A 24919-nucleotide genomic window follows, 5' to 3' on the forward strand; every position below is an offset into this window, starting at 1 on the left:
CAAGATGTTTCAGACAACAATTTCAGAGAATCCACTACTTCTCTTAGAGGATCTCATAAATTTGACAATCCAACCACAGATCAATCTATTTTCTCACAATCATCCATACTTAACTCCATCAAAGCTTTATCTGACAAAATAGATACTCACTACACGTCTCTTAAAGGGACACTGTACCCAAATTTTTTATTTTGTAAGAGCATGCGATTTTAAGCAACTTTCTAATTTACTCCTATTGTCAATTTTTCTTCGTTCTCTTGCTATCATTATTTGAAAAAGAAGGCATCTAAGCTTTTTTTTGTTTCAGAACTCTGGACAGCACTTTTTTATTGGTAAATGAATTTATCCACCAATCAGCAAGGACAACCCAGGTTGTTCACCAAAAATGGGCTGGCATCTAAACTTACATTCTTGCATTTCAAATAAAGATACCAAGAGAATGAAGAAAATTTGATAATAGGAGTAAATTAGAAAGTTGCTTAAAATTTCATGCTCAATCTGAATCACGAAAGAAAATTTTTGGGTACAGTGTCCCTTTAAGCAAGATCTCAAGCAATTAGTCTGTGAGCTCAAAAGGGACATTTCTTCCTTAGAAGAGCGTACAGAGACATTGGAAAGGAAACATGAAGATCTTAACATTGATCATGAAAATTTCCTATTTTATACTCAGAACCTTGCAGAACAGATCTCAGACTTCAAATCTAAACTGGCGGACTTGGAAGATAGGTCACGCTGTAATAATCTTAGGATACGGGGCATAAGATGTTGGCTCCACAGACCTACCAGAATATCTCACTGGTCTATTTAAAGAATTACTTGGAACCCTTCAAGATCAGGAACTCCTTATTGACAGAGCCCATAGGGCCCTTTGTCCTAGAAATTCAGATAACCCAAGGCATGTCATCATTAGACTGCACTACTATATATACTTTCAAATAGATAATTCTCAGAGCCTCTTTAGTCAGAAAAACCCTGAAAGACCCATATCACAATATCCATATCTACCCAGATCTCTTCCCACATACACTAGCCAAGAGACGAACATTCCAACAGTTCACTCAAGTCCTACGTCTCTACAACGTGAAGTATAGATGGGAATTTGCAGTAAAGATCTTCTTTCAATATGGAGATCATTCTTACATGATCTCCTCACCAGATCAAGGCATAAAACTCCATTAAATCACTCGGCCTACCTCAGTCCTCAGACTCCAACAACAAACAATCTGAGAACCCCAAGGTACTTAACAGAAGACTGATCCAACACTCTAAAAGAAACGACATGACTCACCCAAGGGAACTATCTTAAATCTTCATACACCTTTTTCCTTTTTCAGAACTCAGCCACCACTAAGGATCAACATGGGCCTACATACGGGTACATACCTTACCCTTGTGACTACTTACAGGGTCCAATGTATCCTTTACTTAAGACCTATTGGTTCATTTAGGACTACTGCCTTAATCTTAATTGTTATAGTTATTTTACTAACTAAAATTTTGTATTTTTTGTTATTTCTATCCTACTGTTCACATTGTATGAAACTTCAGACCTACTTCGGTCTTGCACCATAACTGTCATTACTATTTAAATGTTAACATAGTTACTTCCATATGCTTAGTATCAGGCCACATATAGATTCCTAGATCCAGAAATCATTTTATCCTAATCAGGATTGAGACGCAGGCCTATGTTCGAAAATACCCTCCACATCAGATTTCTGGGTACATTCAGGTTTATAACCTCTACAGTAATTGGTACATTCCTATTTCAAGTTTTACATTCAGATGTCTATTCACCTCTATACCCCCAACCCAGAACCCTAGACCTACTTAATGTCTCAATCAGGATTACACATAGTCTAATACAACTCAAATATTCTCACACATATAGCTCCCCTACTATTTAAAGTTTTCCATTATAGCTATATATACCCCATTAATCATTTTGTCTAAAATTCTGGATCTGCCTAGAATCAGTACATTAACCTGGACAGTATTTAATGTTGACAGGGTTCAGGATCTAGACTTATGTTTGAAAGTTTTTCACTGGGTTGGATTAATCCTTTTTCTCCCTACAAAGTCTCCTTAGCTCTATTGTTTTTACCAAATAGGTATTCCCACATTCACTAAACCAGTCTGGGTACTACAATACAGTTAGCTTTTATGATACTAATCTTTCAGTTACTTTAAGTTTTATATATCTGTTAACCTTTTTACCACTGTACCCTTAGCTTGGGCTTCTAGATTTACCCAGGATTCACACCTAATCGTAATCCTCACATAGAGGCCCATGGAGCCTGAGGGCCTGTGTTTCTGGCGAGCCTGTAGGCTCGCCAGAAACAGCAGTTATGAAGCAGCGGTCCAAAGACCGCTGCTCCATAACCCTGTCCGCCTGCTCACAATTCAACCCGATCGAGTACAATCGGGTTGATTGACACCACCTTGCTGGCGGACGATTGGCCGCGAATCTGCAGGGGCGGCGTTGCACCAGCAGCTCACAAGAGCTGCTGATGCAATGCTGAATATGGAGAGCGTATTGCTCTCTGCATTCAGTGAGGTCTGTCGGACCTGATCCGCACTCTCGGATCAGGTCCGACAGACCTTTAATAAATAGGCCTCTTAGTCTAAAGTTAAACATATGTTAAACAAATGTTAATGTAGTTATTTCTATGCTCTTGATTCCTCATAATGACAAGGTTCAGGACTTGGATTTATGCTTGAAAGTATGTTACCTGGTTCTCTTAACCCTACTGTTCACTTCAAAGCCTCTCTGGCATTGTTGTTTTTGTCTGACAGATGTTCCCATATTCCCCACACGATTTTATAGTCCCTGTATTTGTCACCCCAAGTCTAACCTGCATCACAACCTAATCATACACCCACCCACCTCACATCACTACTAAGAAGACCACACCTATATGACTTCCCTAACCACATACTGTACCACACCATAACTGGGGGGACAACCTACTTCTGGTACCACCTCATTCTCCACTCCCTACTCAAAACCCTCATGACATATCTCACCTCCGTTCAGATAATACCCCTCTCCTACTCAATATTATATCTACTGTATCCTACACAACTTCTAGCCCACTTCATTTTCATAAATAGATATCTCATAAAATCCCCTCAACTGCCTAAACAGGACTGCTCCTCACCTGACTGCACTGTTTGCGCCAGTCACTCCGTGCCATCCTACTATATCTAACCTCATTAGAGGTCACATTATCCTACTCACCCCCTCCTTTTAACCCCACCTCCAATCTAAAGCGGCTCTTGAACACCGATTTATCCCAATTATAACATTTAATTAACACTACAGTTATATTTATTTATAACTATTGTTTTCAGTATATCTTGGTATATATATTACCCAATTTTCCTGATTCACACTAAATAAGAAACATTAGATTTTCCCATTTCCTTTTCCCTCCTACTCTATCCTCCCCCCCCATTTTTTTTAATCCTTGCAGAATGGAAGGCCTCCGCCTGGTTACACTAAGAGCCCAAGGGCTCAACTCACCCACAAAATGCAGTCTCCTATTGTATTACTTACAGAAGACTAAAATGGACATAGCTTTCCTTCAGGAAACCCACTGGATTTCAACTCCAGGTACGACACACACATACAAAAAATACCCAACAGTAGTTGAAGCCTCCTTTCAATCCAAAACCAGAGGAGTAGCCATATTTATTAGTAATAATATTAAATACAACCCCACCTATGTAAAGTGCGACCCCCAAGCCTGCTTTATCATACTGATATGTAAATAAAATGACCATCTAGTCACTCTAGTGAATGTGTATGCTCCCAACTCTAAACAAATTCGGTTTCTGGGGAAACATCTGAGGTCAGTGTCAGCCATGAAGCAAGGTGAATTAATTCTCGGAGAAGATTTCAATCTCATATGGGACCACATTTTAGATAGGTCAGGTCCAAAGATCTCTTCTTCAGATAGATCGACCCATTTCCTCTCTAAGGCTTTTCAAAAACTCTTCAGCCAATACGACCTATTTGATTCTTGGAGGTAATTTCACCCACATGATAAGGAGTTCATCTTTTACTCTTCCCCCCATAAATCACATACGTGTATAGACTACTTTTTCACAAGCTTTCAAATTCTTGACCATATCTCATATACTAGAATCTCCCCAATCTCTTGGTCAGATCACAATGTTTTGACCTTATTAATTGGCCCTCATCTAACGGACACTTTCCCTCCTTCATGGCGCCTCAAAGATTGATTAATCACAGACCCTATCTATAAACTCTAACTCCAAGAAAAGATCTCTGAATTTCTAAATATCAACGACAACTCCCAAACCTCAAAAGAGACTCTTTGGGCCTCACTTAAAGCATATCTTAGAGGACACTTTATTAAGAAAGGCGCAGATACACGTAAAAATCAGGAAGTCCCACTCTCTGTACTCACCCCACAACTAAGGAACCTAAGACACCAGCTTAATATATCTTACTCTAATGCCATAAATGATGAAATTATATCTGTCACTTAACAAATACAGGCCCTAGAACTACAAAGAGTTCCCGCTATCCTAGAAAAGTTCAAACAAACCTACTATTATCAAGGCAATAATGCCTCCTTTTTATTAGCAGAAAAACGTCAACACTGCATGGCCCAAGCTAAAATAACCATCATCACAACAAATAATAATAGCATAGCATACTCCCCCAAAGAAATAGGTGAAATCTTTTTATCACTCACTCTATAATATAGAGGCCAACCTTGACCATTCCTCACTATCTTTAATTGAAGTCCGACTATTTCTCAACACCCTTCATTTACCCCAACTCTCACAAGATGACCTCCCAATCCTTATTTCCCCAATAACATAAGAAGAGGTTCAGAGGGTTATCAAAGATCTCAAATTAGGCAAATCCCCAGGCCCAGATGGCTACACTGCCCGATTTTATAAAACATTCCAATATTTAATTGCCCGTCTCTTATGTAGAATGTTTAAAGAAGTAATGCACAAAGGTAATAGTCACAATATTAAAGCCAGGTAAGCCCTCAGAGTAATGTAGTAGTTACCGCCCCATCTCCCTTATCAATTTAGACACACAACTCTATGCTAAAATTATGGCCAACAGATTATCTAAAGTTATTTCCTCCCTGGTCCACCCAGATCAGGTAGGCTTTATCCCACATAGAGAAGGCCCAGATGCCACTAGGCATATATAGGGCATACTCTCAGTTGCGTCCAGTGGGGGAGTTTCCTTTCTTGCCCTGTCCCTCGACACCAAATAGGCCTTTGACAGGGTAAGATGGGAATACTAGATGGGAGACTATGAGAGCTTTTAATCCTCCAGACAAATTTATACTCACAGTTAAAGCCCTATATACCTTTCCTACTGCAAAGATTAGAGCTGTAGGCTTCCAATCCAGTACATCAAACATAACTAACAGCACTAGACAGGGCTGTTCCCTTTCACCTCTCTTATTTGCATTGGCTATAGAACCCATAGCTCAGGCTATCAAGATGGATCCTAATATTTTTGGCATCTCCTTAGAGAACTCCCAGCATAAAATTTCTTTATACGCCGATGATATAATACTTTTTTTAACGACCCCAGACACCTCCATACCAGCAGTTTTCAGACTTCTTAACTACTTTAGCTCATTAAGCAAATATAAGCTCAACCTCCCCAAAACAGAAGCTCCACCTATTAATATCCTTCCTTGAGATTTGGCTTATTTACAGCAATCTCATGAATTCCAATTCTCAGTCCATTAAAATTCTAGGAAAATTTTCAGGTGCTGTTTCTTCCATCACCATCTCTAAAAGCTCTTCAGACAGACTGTCAGAGTTCAGAAATGTATTAAACTCATGGGAGTTTAAAGAAATATCTTGGACAGGGAGAATAGCAGTGATAATTCACTGTGATGTCCCTTTTACCCTTACTTATTTATTCAGGGGCATCCCACTTAACATTCCTAGACCCATCCTCAATAAGCTACAGAGTCTCATAACCACCGACATCTGGAAAGACAAAAGACTTAGAACCTCCAGACAAACCATACAAAGACCACTCATAGAGGCTTAGCCCTCCCTAACATAATCTTATATTATAATGCCACCCGACTATCACATTTGCTTAGCTGGAAAACATTAGAACAAGCTCCATGCTGGCATGATATAGAGACCTCATTATCACCAACCTGTCTTGGACTCCCTGATCTCCCTTGCATACCCCCACATCACAGAAAAGATTTAGGTAAAGCTCACCCCATATTACACAATGCCCTCCAGTTCTGGGACCAAGTGAGACATAATCCAAAGATTGCCCCTATCCCTCCCCAGCTCTTACACTGGCCAGTGTCCTCTACTGTCTCGCCAATTCCCAGACAGAATCCTGACGGAATCTTCAAATCACATACGTTACAGACTTTTACGAACATGATAATTGGATGCTACATCCTCAATTCTGTGTAAAGTACCAAATACCCCCGCATTCAATTTGAAGCTTATCATCTTAGTACTTTGTTGAGATCTTGGGGTTATCCTAAACATAGCCTTATAACTCTAACAGGTTGGGAAAGTAAGTGGGTCCAAGCTCACACTGCCAAACAGTCCCTATCTTTTCACTATGGCATATTCCTCGAACCCCATATTCATCATAAAATAGCCTAATACGTCTCTTGGGAGAAGATCAAGGCTTCATGGCTGACAGTGATATCTGGTACAGACAAACATTAGAAACCTAAAAAGCTTTTATATTGTGCCATCCTATGGGAACTACATTACAAAATTTTAGTTAGATGACATCTGGTTCCCACCACACTTCATAAGATTTACAGTACACATTCTCCCATGTGTTGGGAGAGAGTGTGGACAGTTGGGCACAGCTCTACATGTATGGTGGTCCTGACCCAAAATTCAGCCTATTTGGCAAAAGTTGTACACAATCATCAACCAACTACACATCACCCCACCGTTTTCCCCGGAGGTATGCCTACTTCATATGCAAATTCCAAACTTAAACACAGCTAACAAAGCACTAATGAGTTAACGCTTCATGGCTACTAAATTAGCAATAACATGGAAAAACAAAGACCCACCACCCTCCTCACAAATTTCTTCCACTATACATTACATCAGACAGATGAAGCTCTACCCACATAGAGTTTTAGACAAAGTGGACTTTTATTATGAGACATGGTCACCTTGGTTGGAAAGGTTCCTGGATTGAGTTCACACACCTGCACAATAACTTCCATATTTTTTTTCTTCCCTTCCTTCTTTCCCAACCCTATCCATATCCCTTCCTTCATTCTCATGCTTCACACTGTTCATTTCCCAAAAGTGGGATTCACAACAATGTATACATACATGATATAGCTAATCATCAAATATCACATTTTACTATATGTAAAAAAGAGGTATCACCCCTCACATTCATTAACATTCACTTCAAGATTATATTTTGGTCTATTGTACGCATTGTATATATTAGTCTAACATCAATAATTATTTCATTGTCTGGCAAATTGTCAGACTACTTCATATCAAGTAAGGGAACATGGCAGGGATGTCCCTTATCCCTGGTGCTATTTATTCTATCATTGGAACCCCTAATTGTATGGCTGAGGCACAAATTAAGAGGTGTTAGGGTAGGGAAACAGCATTTAGTACTTTCGCTATATGCGGATGACCTTATCTTATTTCTAAAAAATACAAGTACATCGATCACCAAGTCTCTCGGTATGATCGAATGCTATAATTCATTTTCGGGTTATAAAATGAATATTCTAAAATCTGAGATTCTATGGATCCGTAACATAAGTTCAGGGAAGTGTATCAAATTAGATTTTTGGGCATCATATTGAGCCGGAACCCCAAGAGTCGTATGCTCTAAATTATGCTGAGTTTTTTCTTAATATCTCTAATGATTTGAATAGATGGACTTTACACTTTTTATCTCTCTCCGAGAAAATCATGCTATTGAAGACAATTATAATCCCTCGATTGCTTTTCTTGCTACAAAATCTTCTATTATTTGTACACCAAAGAGAAATTAGTAAATTGTATGCCGCATGTTCAATTTTTCTGTGGGGTAAAAGGAAGCCCTGCATCGCTGTAGATAAATTAATACTATTAAAGCAACAAGGTGGCCTATCATTGCCTAGCATTAAACATTACAACTGGGTATCTTTGATTAAATTCGGTCTTGATTGGATTAAAGAAGCAAATTACATCACATATTTAGATTTAGAGACAGAATTGATGGCCCCATTTAACTTAAAAGCAATGCTCCATTTTCTGCCAGCCAGACTACCTAGTAAAATCTGCAACATGTGTACTTTTTTAAATATCATATTAGCATGGCAGGTCTTGTTCTACAATGGGGCATAATTATAGGGCATCACAATTTCTACCGATCTTTGGAAACCAAGATTTTACACCAGGCCTATACAATGCCATTTTCCAAGAATGGCGTTCAAAGGAAATTCTGTATATTGCCCTACTTAAACAAGAAAATAGTGCAATAATCCAATCCTATGAAAGGTTGTCAGAACAGTATGCACTACCTGCAAGGAATTTTTTCGCATATCTCCAGGTTAAAAATTATTTTACACAGATATCAAAGACGTATAGCATCGATTGGGGAGCACAAAAAATTGCCAATAGTGTTAAACTGTATAGTGCAGGGGCAAGATCAATTTCTTTCTGGTATAAATCCCACCTTATAAGACTTGGCCAAAAAAATTTAAGAAAACTTAAAGATAAGTTAAGCCAGACATTCCCGGAAATCATGGAGCAGGTAATAATACAAAGCTTTAAATTATCAGAGAGTGCAACAACGTCAGTTAGTTGGAGGGAATCTCAATTAAAATGAATAAATAATTATTATATGATACCAGATAGGATCTATAAATGGACTAAAAACATACAACATAGTGAATGTGTGAACTGTAGAGCAGAAAGGGACAACATTCTCCATTACATGTGGTATTGTCCTAAAATACAGCAATAATGGAAAAAAATTAACTTCTGGTTAAAAAATTTCTAGATAACAAAATATTGATTACTTGTGATGAGGTCTTTTTCCTCTACAATAAACAGATTAGAGCATGAGAAAGAAATCTGATAAATACAACCATATTAGCTTCACGCAACTTAATATTAAAAGGTTGGAAAGCACGGTCAGCTCCCAGTTTTTTGGAAGTAATGAATAAAATGTATCTACAAATGACAATAGAGAAACAAGACATAAGACCTTCCTCTAATACACATACAAAAATCTTTTTCCATATATGGAAGAAGATAATTTTGGCTTGGCCATTATCAGTGCAGTTACAATTTGTGGAGTCTATTATGAACACAGAAAATTTCCAATTGTTAGTGGTAGAAGGTACTCTTCCAGGGTATTGGCTGGATATGAGAAGACCCATCTCTTGACCATTAGGAGTGGAATCGATTTTTGCAATCCATGGGAGGGCCAAAGAGAGAGGGAACGCAGTCCCACAAGTTTTTTTTTCTTGGGATAGTTAGGGATGCTTGAGACATGAATTCATTGCAAGCCCTTTAAGATGATAAGAATGTACTAAACTAATATCACTTTATTTTGATGTTGTATATTGTTTGGGATGTTGAATCATTTAATGTGCCTTGTTGTATCATTGCAAGAGATAGAGATTGTGATCTTTTTTCTTTGTATTTTATTTCTCAACATACTTGAGATGTTTTCTTTTTCTTTTGTTTTATTTTGAATAAGAAAAACTCACCATCACCAACATGAATGTTTACTATGACTGGAGAAGTTGTGTTTTAGTATTGTTAAAGTAGACTTTTTTTTTTGTCATTTTATCTTCTCAAATTATGTAGTAACAAAGTTGGTGCAAATAAAAAGATTTAAAAAAATAATAAAAATAATTATTTCATTGTCTCTTTTCCTACGGTTTAAAGGTATACTATGTCCAGACATCTTATGTCTATAAACTTTTTTCTAATGTACAATGTTGCAATGTGAATGTAAGTTCATATGATTGTCATTTAACTAAAAATATTTAAAATAAAAAAAAAGAGACAGATTGCCAAAGGAGAGGCATCTGAGACTTCTCAATATGGTCCCCACAATTCTTTCCCAAGTCCACCCATGTTCACATTTATTTTTATTTTGGTGGTGGTGGCGGTCCAGGGATGTCACCATGCAAACTTTTGTCTGTATTGTTATGCAGTTGCACTTAGGCCCTTTGATACCATGCAAGACAGCCCGTTTGAAAAGCCTCTCCTCCAAACCTGCCCACTATGGGCTGATTTATCAAGGGCCGAATGGCCCCTGATGCTCCTGTTTTCGTGCGAGCCTTCAGGCTAGCCTGAAACAGCAGATAGCTCCCTAACTGGTCCACTGCCTCTGAGGCTGCAGACATCAATCTGCCCAATCCTATACGATTGGGTTGATTGACAACCCCTGCTAGCGGCCGATTGCCTGCAAATCTGCAGGGGGCGGTATTGCACAAGCAGTTCACCAGAACTGCTTGTGCAATGTTAAATGCCGACAGCGTATGCTGTCAGCATTCAGCGATGTCTGTCAACATGACAATTGATAAATCGGCCCCCTAGTCTTTACTTACAGTATGGAGGCAGACCAGTTGTCCTGGTGATCTATTCTGGGGAGGATGCTGATGCGCTCAAGTTACTACTAGTGTACTGAGTACAATTTGAGGGTAGCTGCTGGCCACCTTATTGTCATTTTAGGCACCAGAGGAGGTCAAGCAGAAGAGAGAGTGGAGCTGGTGAACTGCCTTCTTTTGTTTGCTATGGTCTCTCACATATATTTTAAACATAACAACATTAACTTAAAGGGACACTGAACCCATTTTTTTTTCTTTTTTTGATACAGCTAGAGCATGCAATTTTAAACAACTTTGTAATTTACTCCTATTATCAATTTTTCTTCGTTCTCTTGCTATCTTTATTTAAAAAAGAAGGCATCTAAGCTTTTTTTTTTTTTTGTTTCAGACCTCTGGACAGCACTTTTTTTATTGGTGATGAATTTATCCACCAATCAGCAAGAACAACCCAGGTTGTTCACCAAAATGGGCCGCCATCTAAACTTACATTCTTGCATGTCAAATAAAGATACCAAGAGAATGAAGACAATTTGATAATAGGAGTAAATTAGAAAGTTGCTTAAAATTGTATGCTCTATCTGAATCACAAAAGAAAAATTTGGGTTTAAGTGTGTGTGTGAGAGAGAGAGTGTAGGAGTGTGAATGTGCAAGTTTGTATAGATTTGTTATTTTGTATCGTGTATGCTCTGCAAAAAAATGTTTTGCTGAGATGTATTAGGCGCAAGGGTGTTTGGGTTTGGTCTGAACTGAAGGGGCAACCCTGCTTCTCAAAGGGACATTGCTCTGTTCTTGCCCTTTAGCCTGATCTCATTACTGAATTTCCTACTACTTTGAAGAAAGTTAGTTCATTCAGCATAGGAAATTCCATTTGCCAAAAAACACTGTACAACATTTGAAATACATACTTCTAGATTAAAAAACAGCAACAAACAACATTTGAAATACATACTTATAGATTAAAAAACAGCAACAAACAACATTTGAAATACATACTTATAGATTAAAAAACAGCAACAAACAACATTTGAGAGAAGGTTTTGGGCCTATTTATCAAGCTCTGTATGGAGCTTGATGCCCTTCAGGCTCTCCGGAAACACCAAGTTACAGTTTGAAGCAGCGGTCTAAAGACCGCTGCTCCATAACCTGTCCGCCTGCTCTGAGGCGGCGGACAGCAATCAACCCGATCAGATACGATCGGGTTAAGTGACACCCCCCCCGCTAGTGGCCGATTGGCCGCAAATCTGCAGGGGGCGGCATTGCACCAACAGTTCACCAGAACTGCTGGTCCAATGCTGAATGCGGAGAGCGTATGCTGTCCGCATTCAACGATGTCTGTCGGATATGATCCGCTGATCGGATTATGTCGGACAGACATTTGATACATAGACCCCTTTTAAATAAACATTTCATTCAGATTTCTATTTGTCTGCTTAAAGTAGTGTAATCTCACCTGTTCCAATAAAATAACATGTTTTATGCATCTTGCCAGAAAACAATTCCAGTCCAACAATGGCATATATAATAATCATAAAGAGGACAAGAAGAGCGATGTGGAGAAGTGGAAGCATTGCCTTAATGATGGAGTTCAGAACTACCTGGAGGCCTAGGGGGAAAAAAGATAAAAAAAAAAAACATGTCTCTCATAGTGTTCATTTTATTACTGTTTTTTCTTCCTTGATTTTTTAATCTTTATATTCACATTTAAAATGTTACAAACCAGACAATAAGGATAATATTTTGAATCCATTTTTAAATACTCTAGGCTTAATTTTAGTCAGTCCCTATAAAAATCATCTTAAAAACCTGTAAAAGCTATAGTTACCAAAGAATAAGGCTTATCCTTTTTGCGCAAACCTTAAAAGCCACTTTGTATACAAAGTAAACAGGGGGCACAATACTACACACAATACTTGAATAAAAGAAAAATCCTTGTATCTGATCCAGAAGAATAATCAAAGTCACCAGGGCAGCTCCTCTTAAGGTGCGGGAAAACCAACATGGTGTAGATCAGTGTTTCTCAACCGCGGTCCTAAAGTTCCCCCAAAAGGCTAGGTTTTCATTATAGCTAAACCAGTGCACAAGTTAAGTAATCAGCTGAGCAGTAACACCAGGGTTACTAACCTGCTCTCATCTATAAGCTGATTATTTCAGCTGTGCACTGGTTCAGCTATAATGAAAACCTGGCCTGTTGGGGTTACTTGAGGGCCACGGTTGAGAAACAATGGTGTAGACTATGTGAATGATGAAGTCTCCAATATCCAGCCGCAGGAGAAATTCAGCAGCCACTTTCCCCAAACAATACACTGCAACTTGATAAAAGTACTAAAAGCTTTAATAGAACTTCAGGGTACAGCTGATCTGTTTAAAAACATGCAACTTGTTTCTCAGCTCAAAGACCAGCCATTTCATCAGGCATGCTTGATAAAATGTCTCACCTTTGAGCTGAGAAATAGGTTGCATGGTTTTAAACAGATCAGCTGTACCCTGCCTGTGGCTGGATATTGGAGACTCTCAAGTCTAAGGAGGAATTCCCCTGGAGGTGTTTACTCCTATTATAATTTTTTCTTTGTTCTCTTGCTATCTTTATTTAAAAAGCAGGAATGTAAATATTAGGAGCCAGACCATTTTTGGTTCAGAATCTGGGTTATATTTGCTTATTGATGGCAAAAATTTGAATTCGAATTCGAATTCTAAATCCGAATGTCGATAAGAACGAATATTCTTAAAAATTCAAACATCGAATGTTATTTACAGTTTTCGAATGTTACTTTCGAATTCGAATGTTTATAATTATATCGAATGTCCACATTCGAAATTTCGAATTTAACATTCTATTTAACAAATACTATTCAGAAGTTCAATAGTTCATGTGGTAGGGCGGGAATCTAGTAAATTGATACATAATAGATACAAATATATCATTTTGAATGTTTCCACATAGAATATTGCATAATTCGAATATTACATTTAAAGAAAGCATTAGAAATACAATTACAATCTAAATTCAAATTTTTCGAATTCGAATATTGCATAATTCGAATATTACATTTAAAGAAAAAGCAATAGAAATACTATTACAATCTAAATTCAAATTTTTTTAATTCGAATATTGCATAATTCGAATATTACATTTAAAGAAAAAGTATTAGAAATACTATTACAATCTAAATTTGAATTTTTAGAAAAGAATATTTTCGAATGTAATCGTAAAATTCAAAACCGAACATTCGAAAATCGAATGTTAGAATGTTATGTAAACATTCGAAATTCAATTAGAATGAACGTGTTAAAATTTGTGCCGTTTTTCGAATGTTGCGAAACATTCGCCCATCCCTAGCAGCCAGCCCATTTTAGGTTCAGCACCATGGATAGTGCTTGCTTATTAAAGGCTTACATTTACCCACCAATAAGCAAGCATAACCCAGGTTTTCAACCAAAAATGGGCCGGCTCCTATGCATCACATTCCTGCTTTTTAAATAAAGATAGCAAGAGAACAAAGAAAAATTGATAATATGGAGTAAATTAGAAAGTTGCTTAAAATTGGATGCTCTATCTGAATCATGAAAGAAAAAAAATGGATTTAGTATCCCTTTAACCCCTCACTGTTATCACAGCATTTAATTAGCCACTGTGTACACTGGACCTGAACATAGAACACACATCTCTGTGAAATATGATCCTGACATAGTTTTACAGATTTGTGTGTGTCAGTGTGTGATGTTCAGGTCCAGTGTCTGCAGAGACTAATTAAATGGTGAGGGGGATACTAAGAACCCACCACATTTTTACAGAACAGAGAAGGAAAAACAGAAGAGTGATTTGTAAGCTGCTTTGTGGATGTTTGCAGGCCTTCACAATTGTACACTGAACACACAGGCTAGCTATAGTATGAGAAAGTAACAGATGCCCCAGCTAGTGACTTCTGGCTGTAAGCAGACTACTTAGGGAGTGAGGGGAAAATCCTAGCTTTCTAATAACTATGTGCTACACTTGTATGCAATGCAAGAATTTTACTAATTTTTACCACCTTTCCCAGCAAAATAGCTAATACATGTATATTGCAAACTTTACAATTAAAGCTTTATTTAAATAGCCAATATTTGTTTAGATGTACACTGTCTATTTAGGTTCTGTTCTTTTACATTTGAAATAAAGAATAGTTGATACCAAATACTTTTGTCAATTCTTATTTACTTCAGAGAAAATTGAAAATTGTGAGTTTTCCTAAGAAAAGTGGAAGGGTACCAATACTTTTTAATATATATATATATATAACACACAACACCAATTAGGCTTTACCTATACACTATTGGCTAATACCAGTATTTAACCTGACAGCAGGTGAACACCGTTAGATCTCTGATGAAGCGCATGTGAGCATGCGGGAAACGCGTCAGATCCAGCCCTGCACACTGTGACTGTGTCTTTCACTTGTCTGCTCATTAAACTAACCACTTTGGAATAGAGTCTGCAGTTCCTCGTTTTTCTTTCTTCTAATACTATATATATATATATATATATATATATATATATATATATATATATATATATATATATATATATATATATACAGTATATATAGATGTGATGGCTATGTGATGATATGTACAGCTAAGGGGTTCTGCATGAAAAGTCACTTCAGGGCCCCAACATCTACAAATGGCATGATTTTATATTACATTTTTAATATCTGATTGTAAATCATGTTTTTAAAGGAGATCGCTTAGTTGCGACTTTCATAGTTAATTATTATAACTTATTTTCATCCACGCCAATATTAACTGCATCTTTTTGGTTGGCAAAATGGGCAAAATTTGCAGTCTTTTTCTATCGCATTTTCACAAGTATTGATTGTTTAAATATTTATTTCTATCATTTGTTAGGCCTGATTCTACTTTGGTGTGAAATAAAAACAAAATAGTGGCTACACATTTCTATGTAAAACACATATCTTTTTGTACTGGATTATAACATTCTTTAAACTGTATATCATGAGCCCCCTGTCTTATTGACTGGTATCTTCCCAAGAGACTTATTTACATTAATTAATATTTTTTAATATTTTATATTTAAAGGGACAGTCTTTTTTTTAAAAAAAAAAAAAAAGATAATCCCTTTATTACCCATTCACCAGTTTTGCATTACCAACCCGGTTATATTAATATACTTTTTACCTCTGTGGTTACCTCGCATCTTCTGACAGACCCCTGATCACATGACTATGTATTATCTATTGACTTGCATTTTAGCCAATTAATGCGGTGTTGTGCTAACTCTTAAATAACTCCAAAGGTGTGAGCACAATGTTATCTATATGGCTCACATGAACTAGCAGTCTCTTGTTGCTAAAAGCAAATAAAAAGTATGTGATAAGAAGCTGCCTGTAGTGACTTAGAAACAGGCAGAAATTTAGAGGCTTAAATGTTATAAAGTATATTACTATAACAATGTTGGTTGTGTAAAGCTGGAGAATGGGTAGCAAAGGCGCTGTCCATCTTTTTAAACAATAACAATTTTGGTGTTGACTGTCCCTTTAAAGCAAGATTGTGTCTTTGTGACTGGTTTTTATAGAGGACGTGCCTCCATGCACGCTAGGTTCAAACTTGTTTACAAGAGTGCCTTTTAAGGTGCCTGCAACTACGTTACTAAATTAATGAATGGTCGTTCAACATTACAAGTTCACTAATGTAGGCGAGTGAGACTTACAATCAAATATTAAAAATGTAATATTCAATCACAACCTTTGTAGATGTTGTCCTGAAGTGACTATAGAAGTATGTCCATCATCCCAAGATATTTATGGAATTCATATAAATATTGAGTGTTGAGAATGTGATAAAAAAATAGGTTAATGTGCCACATGTCAATGATTATTTTCCTGTAACCTTAATAGGTGTGAATGGGCTATTGTGTGTGACAGTTTCAGACCTCCCAGTTTCTATTTTGAAAAGAGGTACTTAACACATGAAAAGTCCTTTTCAGAAGTTTTTATTTTATTAAAAACGTGTTTGTGGCGAAATGTTTTTAACAAACATAATGATATAGCATTGTGATCATGCGAGAAACTCGTCTCTCAATTTGGTAGGAAAGCAAAAAGCATTTTATGAAACAGATCCCCGATATATTGTAATCAAGGCCTTTATCTTTATAAACACAGTATACGCCACCATCAGCTCCCTGAGTAGACATGAATGCTAGTGCATGGGCCCTCACAGCATATATGAATATGCTGCTTAAAAACAGTCACATTTGTTTACAGCAAACCAGAAAGTGTTGTTTTACAACTTTTTTATTTACTTATTTATTTATTGTTAGTTTTTGCTTTTATGTGAACTCTTATCACTTACTCGGCACTCCAGATACCAAGCGAAGTGGTCTCAGAACACGGAAAGCTCTTAAGGCCTTAACATTAAATCCTGTTCCTTTGCCTCCATCTGGGCCATGTGCTTTGTTGATGTGTTCCAGTAACACTGTAAAGACTCTGTGAAAAGAACCATAATTTTTAGCATAAGAACAAACATAATGCAATAATAAAATGTTTGTAAAGAAATTTTAATTTAGTGGCATAATAAACAATAAAGGATATTCATGTAGTGACACTGAAGATACATTAAACTACAGAAAGAAAATAAAGGGAAACTTAACTACCCAGTAATAGTTAATTAACTGTCCTAATGGGATGTTAGACTAAATAAAATACTTTTAGGGCTAGATTACAAGTGGAGTGATATTTAGTGCTCCAGCTCGAGAGTAAACACAGCTAGAAGTAATCTTTTTTGCGCGCAGGGGTAAGAGTAAGTATTACAAGTAAAAGTTTTGTGCATGGGCGAAACAAGACACACGCTAACTTCAGGGCTTCAGATATCACTACTGCGCTAAATTTTCCTCCCCATATACTTTAATGAAGAGTGTAGAATAAAAAGCTTAACACATCGCTCGTGTGTTGACCCGAAAAGATTTATTAATATTCCAATGTTCTTCACGTACAAGAAATGTGTTATTTCTATTTTAAATAAATATTTCTATCTATCTGCAGTACATATTTATCTATAGATATATAGGTATAGATATATTTTTTACATTAACATTATCATATATATAGAAATATATATAAAATACAAATTACATTTTAAATAGGAATTTAAATTATATGTGTAAAGTGCTTTGGGTTTCATACTTTAGGTCTAACGCCATGTCGGGAAAGTACACATGCAGAATTAGTTATCTTAAGGTGCATTATAATAATTATGATAGATACTGCAAAAAAAATGTAAATATAAATTTATATATATATATATATATATAGTGGGGGAGGAAATACATTCACTAGGTCCATCAAGAAATATCTGAGGTTCATAGATGACCTTTTGATCATCTGGTCCTCAGGTGAGACACAAGCACAGGAATTGGTGGACCAACTGAATTGTAATGAAGTGGGTCTAAAATTCACCTACCAGTGGCATCAAAGGACTATGAACTATTTGGATGTAACCCTGACGGGTGATCCTGACACCCATAAAATTATATCTTCACTCTACCGCAAGCCTATCTCCGGGAGCACTTTATTGCACGCGAATAGCAGTCACCCTAAACATGTCTTTAGAGGCATTGCTAAAGGCCAGTTTATGCACATCAAACGCAATTGTTCCCGGGGAGAGGACTGCGATAGAGAAAGTGAGGATCTGGACAAGCGCCTACGAGAAAGGAATTACCCAGTAAAAGTAATCAGGAGAGCACGACATGAGGTAGACCAGATGGATCGGTCGAGGTTATTCCACAGGACTATTAGTCCAGCTGGTATAAAAGCAAAGACATCTCGGACACGCAAGACTACTCTAATCAATACCATCAAGTCTGCAATATAATTAGGAAGAACATCCCAATTTTGCTGGGGGATAAATCCCTACGTAATGTTATTAAAGATGGCTGTAATTTTGTATACAGGAGGAACTTGACCCTAGGGAATTTGTTGTCCCCTAGTTTACTTAGGGAAGAACCAAGCAGGAGCTCTTGGTTACACTTCAAGGGCACTTTCCAATGCGGAAAGAGGTCCTGTGGTTCTTGTGATCACATCAAAGTTGCCACCCACTTCACGTCAGCTTCTGGGGCGGAATCTTTCGAGACCAAGGGCTGTGTGAAATGTGGAAGTAAATTTGTGGTGTATCTCATTGAGTGCACCCTGTGTCACAGGCAGTATGTGGGTAGAACCACCAGAGAGGTGGGGACACGCATCAAAGAGCACCTAGCCCACATTTCCCATGACAGAGCAGTGTCTGCTCTGTCTAAACACTTTTTGGAGGTACATCATGGCCAAGTTGGATCCTTTAGGTGGCAGGCAATTGAGCAAATAGTCAGACCCCCTAGGGGAGGTGACAAATTTCGCATTTTGTGTCGACAGGAGATCTACTGGATCCATAAGCTCGGTTGTCTGCTACCTAGGGGATTCAACTCAGAATTTGACATTATCAATTATTGGCAGCACTAAACGACTACATCCATAATTGTATACACCACTTAATTAGTTTCAATGATTTCTGTCATTTTATTGGTCTGTACACGTAATTCCATAGTAGCATTCACATTTAACCTTTAGATTAGGGTTGTACTTAGACCCTGTTATTTTGTTTAGTCTCCAACCAGACAAGATACATATTTCTGGTCAGATCCTTTGACACTATTTAGGCTATTTCTCAAGCTACTTAGCAATTCTTTATCTGAGGCCATTAATATCTAAACCCTAAGTGCCTCAAATGTGTATTAGTGCGTTTCTTACACAACTAACATGTATTAGCCAGACGTAACTATGATTAATATCTAATTTCTAAACCCCAAGTGCCTCAAATGTGTACTAGTGTGTTTCTTTCACAATTGACATGTATTAGCCAGACGTAACTATGATTAGCTTTACATGCTTGATTGAACTAAGATTAGCTTAATTTACAGTATTTTTCTATGCATTGTAATTTTTCTATGCATTGTAATATGCTTTTTATGGCCTTTTACAAGTTATCTATCCTCATCACAATTAAATGATATAGCCTTTCTTCCTTTTAATTCCAGCAAGGGTGTCCATTAGCTAGATTTGTATATAAGTACATCTAAACAATTTAAGCTTGAACTCCCTCTCCTCAATACATAATATATGGTATCTTTTAGAATACATGCATTTTCTATCTTTTGTTATTATATGCTCTGAATATATTCAATATGACCTAGCCTGTATGTATATAGGGGCATTTATAATTTGTCAGTGTATGTTTTCACTTTATTTATTCTATTCTTTATATTTATCAGATGCATGTATACACTTCTATATACTTCTCTTTATAGGGTTAAACGTTGGGAGCTAGTTTCTTTTATCACCTCCCTAGGGAGGAGCTAAGGGTTTTAAATAGATTGCACCTGCATAGGTGCAACATGTCTATGACTACAGCCTGTTTGGCTGAAACCGGTCAGACCTACTTTTACTCCCAACTGTTTTGTAAGGAGTCTGCCTATTTTTGTATTTACTTTTAAATTCGTCCTAATAAAGTTTGCTTTTTATACTAATAGCACTGTTGTCTGCTGGAACATTTTTGGATACTTTTTTGCATATATATATAGTATTCATTTTTTTTGAATATTTTAGTACATCTATAATTATTAATATTTTTCAATATTTCATTTTTAAAATATTAATAACGCACCTTAGGATAACGCATGTCAAGTTAGAGCACATGAAGAATTAGTGTACTCCTGTCAGGTTTGCACACAAGTCAGACAGGAGTACACATATTCTTCATGTGCATTAACACGACATGAGTTATCTTAAGAAAAATATTAATTAATGTAAATAATTATTATAGATGTACTAAAATATTCAAAAAGTACAAAGAATATATATACATATATATATATATATATATATATATATATATATATATATATGTAAAATATATATCTATACCTACAGATATATAGGCTTAAGTATTATATATATATATATATATATATATATATATATATATATATATATATATATATATATATATATATATATATATATTGTGACAGAAAGCAAGGCCTGGTTATAAATGGAAGATATTTAAGACCAAGCATTGTACATGCTATTTCTCCTTTCAGTTAAAACCCCAGGGAGAAAGAGTGTGTATTTGATTATCCCAGACAGCTGTGAAGCTGTCCAGCAGCTAATCACAGGTGTGGCTAATTAGAAGTTATGAGGGTTTAAATAGCAGTCTCACTTAGGCCTTGAGAGAGAGATATACAGCTACAGAAGCTGGTGTGTGTGTTTGTTACACTGTGTAAAAGACTTTTGTTCCTGTGAACTGTAAAAGGACATTATTTTTACAAAGCACTTGTGGAATGCTGTGAAGTGCTGGGACACATTTAAAAGCACTTAACTTTGCTGCAGAGGAAAGATTTCCCTCTTTTGGAAATGAACTGCCTGTTTGTTATTGCTGTGAAAAATAAAGCCTTTTAAACTACAGTGGATTGTCCTGTGCTGCATTTGTGCCCTAGAAGACCGTGGTTAAAAGTGTTCCTGTCACACTTGGTGGAGAATCCGGGCAACCACGTTGTATGTCTGTGGGCATAATAATCTGCAAGCAACATGGAGGAAGTCATTAAAGCTTTGATCCATTCTAATGCTATACAGCAGGAGACTAACAGAAAAGCTGTTGAAAATAGTGCAGCACTGCAACAGTTGGTCTTGGCCCAGTCAGAGAGTGCTAGGCTGCTGTGCAAGCTGAGACATTCAGAAAGGAACAGACATTGTTAAACAACTTTTGGTGCCCCAGACTTTTAGGAACACTGTTTTAAATCTTGCACATAACCACATTCTAGGGGGGCATTTGGGAATTGAGAAAACCAAAGAGAGAGTTCTTAGAAGGTTTTATTGGCCAGGGATATTTGTAGCCATCAAGGATTATTGTGCTTCATGCCCTAAGTGTCAACTTACAGCTCCTGCTAAAGATTTTCGTAACCCTTTAGTGCCCTTGCCTATAATTGATGTGCCTTTTGAAAGAATTGCTATGGACTTGGTGGGTCCGTTGGTTAAATCTGCTAGAGGACATCAGTATATACTGGTAATCCTTGATTATGCTACACGCTATCCTGAGGCAGTTCCCCTTCGTAACAGCTCTGCAAAGTCCATAGCAAAAGAACTCATGCTAATGTTTAGCAGGGTCGGGATACCTAAGGAAATTTTAACAGACCAAGGAACTCCATTTATGTCCAGGGTTACAAAAGAATTGTGTAAGTTGTTTGGCATAAAACAACTAAGGACCTCAGTATATCACCCTCAGACTGATGGTTTAGTAGAAAGGTTTAACAAAACTCTCAAAAGTATGCTAAGAAAGGTAATTGACACAGATGGGAGAAATTGGGACCTTCTGTTACCCTATTTAATGTTCTCTATCAGGGAGGTTCCCCAGGCTTCTACAGGTTTTTCCCCATTTGAACTGTTATATGGGCGGCATCCCAGGGGATTACTAGATATAGTTAAAGAGACTTGGGAGCAAGAGACAACACCTTATCGAAGTATTGTTGAACATATTTCCCAAATGCAGGATCGTATGGAAGCTGTCATACCCATTGTAAGGGAACATATGGGAAAAGCACAGGAAGCACAAAAGTACAGCTACAACCGTAATGCTAGAGCCAGGGTGTTTCAACCTAGGGATAGGGTGTTAGTTCTGGTCCCTACAGTTGAAAATAAATTCTTGGCTACTTGGCAGGGCCCATATGAGATAATTGAGAAAGTGGGTGATGTTAATTATAAAGTAAGTCAGCCAGGGAGAAGGAAACCTGAGCAAATATATCATATAAATCTGTTAAAACCTTGGAAAGATAGGGAAGTTTTAGTTGCCTTAAAACCTACAGAACTCCCTGTCACTGAACCAGAGGTAAATATATCAGAAACCCTATCTGTACATCAGAAGCGAGAGGTCAAGGATTTTATTAGAAGAAACAAAGAGGTATTTTCTGTGGTACCGGGAAAAACTAATGTTATTAAGCATGACATAATAACAGAACCAGGGAAGAAGGTCTGCCTTAAACCCTATAGGGTCCCTGAGGCTCGTAGAAAGGCTATTAAACTGGAGGTAGAAAAAATGTTAAAGCTTGGGGTAATTGAGGAATCACACAGTGAGTGGAACAGTCCAATCGTGCTTGTTCCAAAGCCGGATGGTTCATTAAGGTTCTGTAATGACTTTCCTAAGCTTAATTGTGTTTCCAAATTTGACACCTACCCAATGCCTAGAGTAGATGAGTTAATAGAAAGGCTAGGAAAAGCACGTTATCTCACTACAATTGATTTAAAGAAAGGGTATTGGCAGGTGCCTCTCACTAGTCAAGCAAAGGAAAAGACAGCTTTTTCAACCCCAGAGGGCTTATTTCAGTATACGGTGTTGCCATTTGGTTTACATGGGGCCCCGGCAACTTTCCAGAGGATGATGGATAGAATTCTGAAACCCCATGTTCGTTATGCGGCAGCATATTTGGATGATGTTATAATTTATAGTACAGATTGGGAATCCCATCTTCCAAAAGTTCAAGCAGTACTTGATGCAATACGGTCCGCTGGGTTAACTGCCAATCCTGCAAAATGTACTGTTGGTTTACAGGAAGCTAAGTACTTGGGTTATACTATTGGTAGAGGATTAGTTAAACCTCAGACAACAAAAATAGAGGCCATACAGAACTGGCCACAGCCTCTAACTAAAAAACAAGTAAGAGCATTTATTGGGATAACTAGTTATTATAGAAGGTTTATCCCGAATTTCGCTACAATTGCGGCACCCTTGACGGATCTCACAAAAGCAAGGGCCCCAATTATGATAAAATGGTCCCCAGAAGCAGAACAAGCTTTTAAGCAGTTGAAAGATGCCCTTTGTGCCCATCCAGTTTTGGTAACCCCCAATTTCGCTAAAGATTTTATTGTACAGACAGATGCCTCTGATGTTGGTTTAGGAGCAGTTCTCTCGCAGGAGTGTCAGGGAGAAGAGCATCCTGTCCTTTTCCTAAGCAGAAAACTTATTTCACAGGAAAAGAACTATTCTATAGTAGAGAAAGAATGCCTTGCCATTAAGTGGGCTTTAGAGACCCTTAGGTACTATCTGTTGGGAAGGAAATTTAAATTAATAACAGATCATGCTCCTCTCACATGGATGAGTCAGAATAAGGAAACAAATTCAAGGGTTACTAGGTGGTTTCTTAGCTTGCAACCCTTCAATTTTACTGTTGAGCACAGGGCCGGTCTTTTGCAGGGCAATGCTGATGGTTTGTCTTGGGTACATTCATTGATGTCCATGGTCGCTCAACCCACTGGGTGTGAGCTGGGGGGGAGGATATGTGACAGAAAGCAAGGCCTGGTTATAAATGGCAGATATTTAAGACCAAGCATTGTACATGCTATTTCTCCTTTCAGTTAAAACCCCAGGGAGAAAGAGTGTGTATTTGATTATCCCAGACAGCTGTGACGCTGTCCAGCAGCTAATCACAGGTGTGGCTAATTAGAAGTTATGAGGGTTTAAATAGCAGTCTCACTTAGGCCTTGAGAGAGAGATATACAGCTACAGAAGCTGGTGTGTGTGTTTGTTACACTGTGTAAAAGACTTTTGTTCCTGTGAACTGTAAAAGGACATTATTTTTACAAAGCACTTGTGGAATGCTGTGAAGTGCTGGGACACATTTAAAAGCACTTAACTTTGCTGCAGAGGAAGGATTTCCCTCTTTTGGAAATGAACTGCCTGTTTGTTATTGCTGTGAAAAATAAAGCCTTTTAAACTACAGTGGATTGTCCTGTGCTGCATTTGTGCCCTAGAAGACCGTGGTTAAAAGTGTTCCTGTCACAATATATATATATATATATATATATATATATATATATATATATATATATATATATATATAAAAGGTATTATATATATATATATTTAAAATAACAAAAAATTCCTATATGTGACGAATATTCAAAAGTGAAATATTTATAGTAAGCAGTAAAACACATTATTAAATATTATTATGGATTTAAATTATTTAGACTAATATATATACACTTAGTATAATAATAATAGTGCTTTTCAGTCAAATACATGGCTGGATTTCCTGAGCTCATGGGATCTGCCTGCATATGGAAACAGAGCGCAGTTGGTGCTTCGGTTTCATATGAAGGCAGATGCCAGATCGTTACAGGCGGCGACACTGTGTGTGTCACCGTCTGTAACACTGCTGGTGCCAGCGGGAGGGAATCCAGGAGGCGATGAGCGGTCCAGCAGCGGAGGAGGAAGGGGGGGGGAATAGGAGGGCCCTGCACGGCGGA

General features: G+C 37.4%; 1 protein-coding gene across 2 annotated transcripts in view; it reads right to left on the bottom strand.

The window, feature by feature from the left end:
• CACNA1S (calcium voltage-gated channel subunit alpha1 S) overlaps positions 1–24919 on the bottom strand; it is a 572869-nt gene that overhangs the window by 398398 nt on the left and 149552 nt on the right. For both annotated transcript variants that reach the window (XM_053706913.1, XM_053706914.1), the window contains exons 5-6: positions 16947–17080; positions 12049–12201 (exon numbers count right to left, since the gene is read on the bottom strand). In XM_053706913.1, coding sequence (XP_053562888.1) covers positions 12049–12201; positions 16947–17080 — 287 coding nt within the window. The remainder of the gene's footprint in view (positions 1–12048; positions 12202–16946; positions 17081–24919) is intronic.

This window comes from Bombina bombina, chromosome 3 (genome assembly GCF_027579735.1).
Source record: "Bombina bombina isolate aBomBom1 chromosome 3, aBomBom1.pri, whole genome shotgun sequence".
Classification (NCBI taxonomy): domain Eukaryota; kingdom Metazoa; phylum Chordata; class Amphibia; order Anura; family Bombinatoridae; genus Bombina; species Bombina bombina.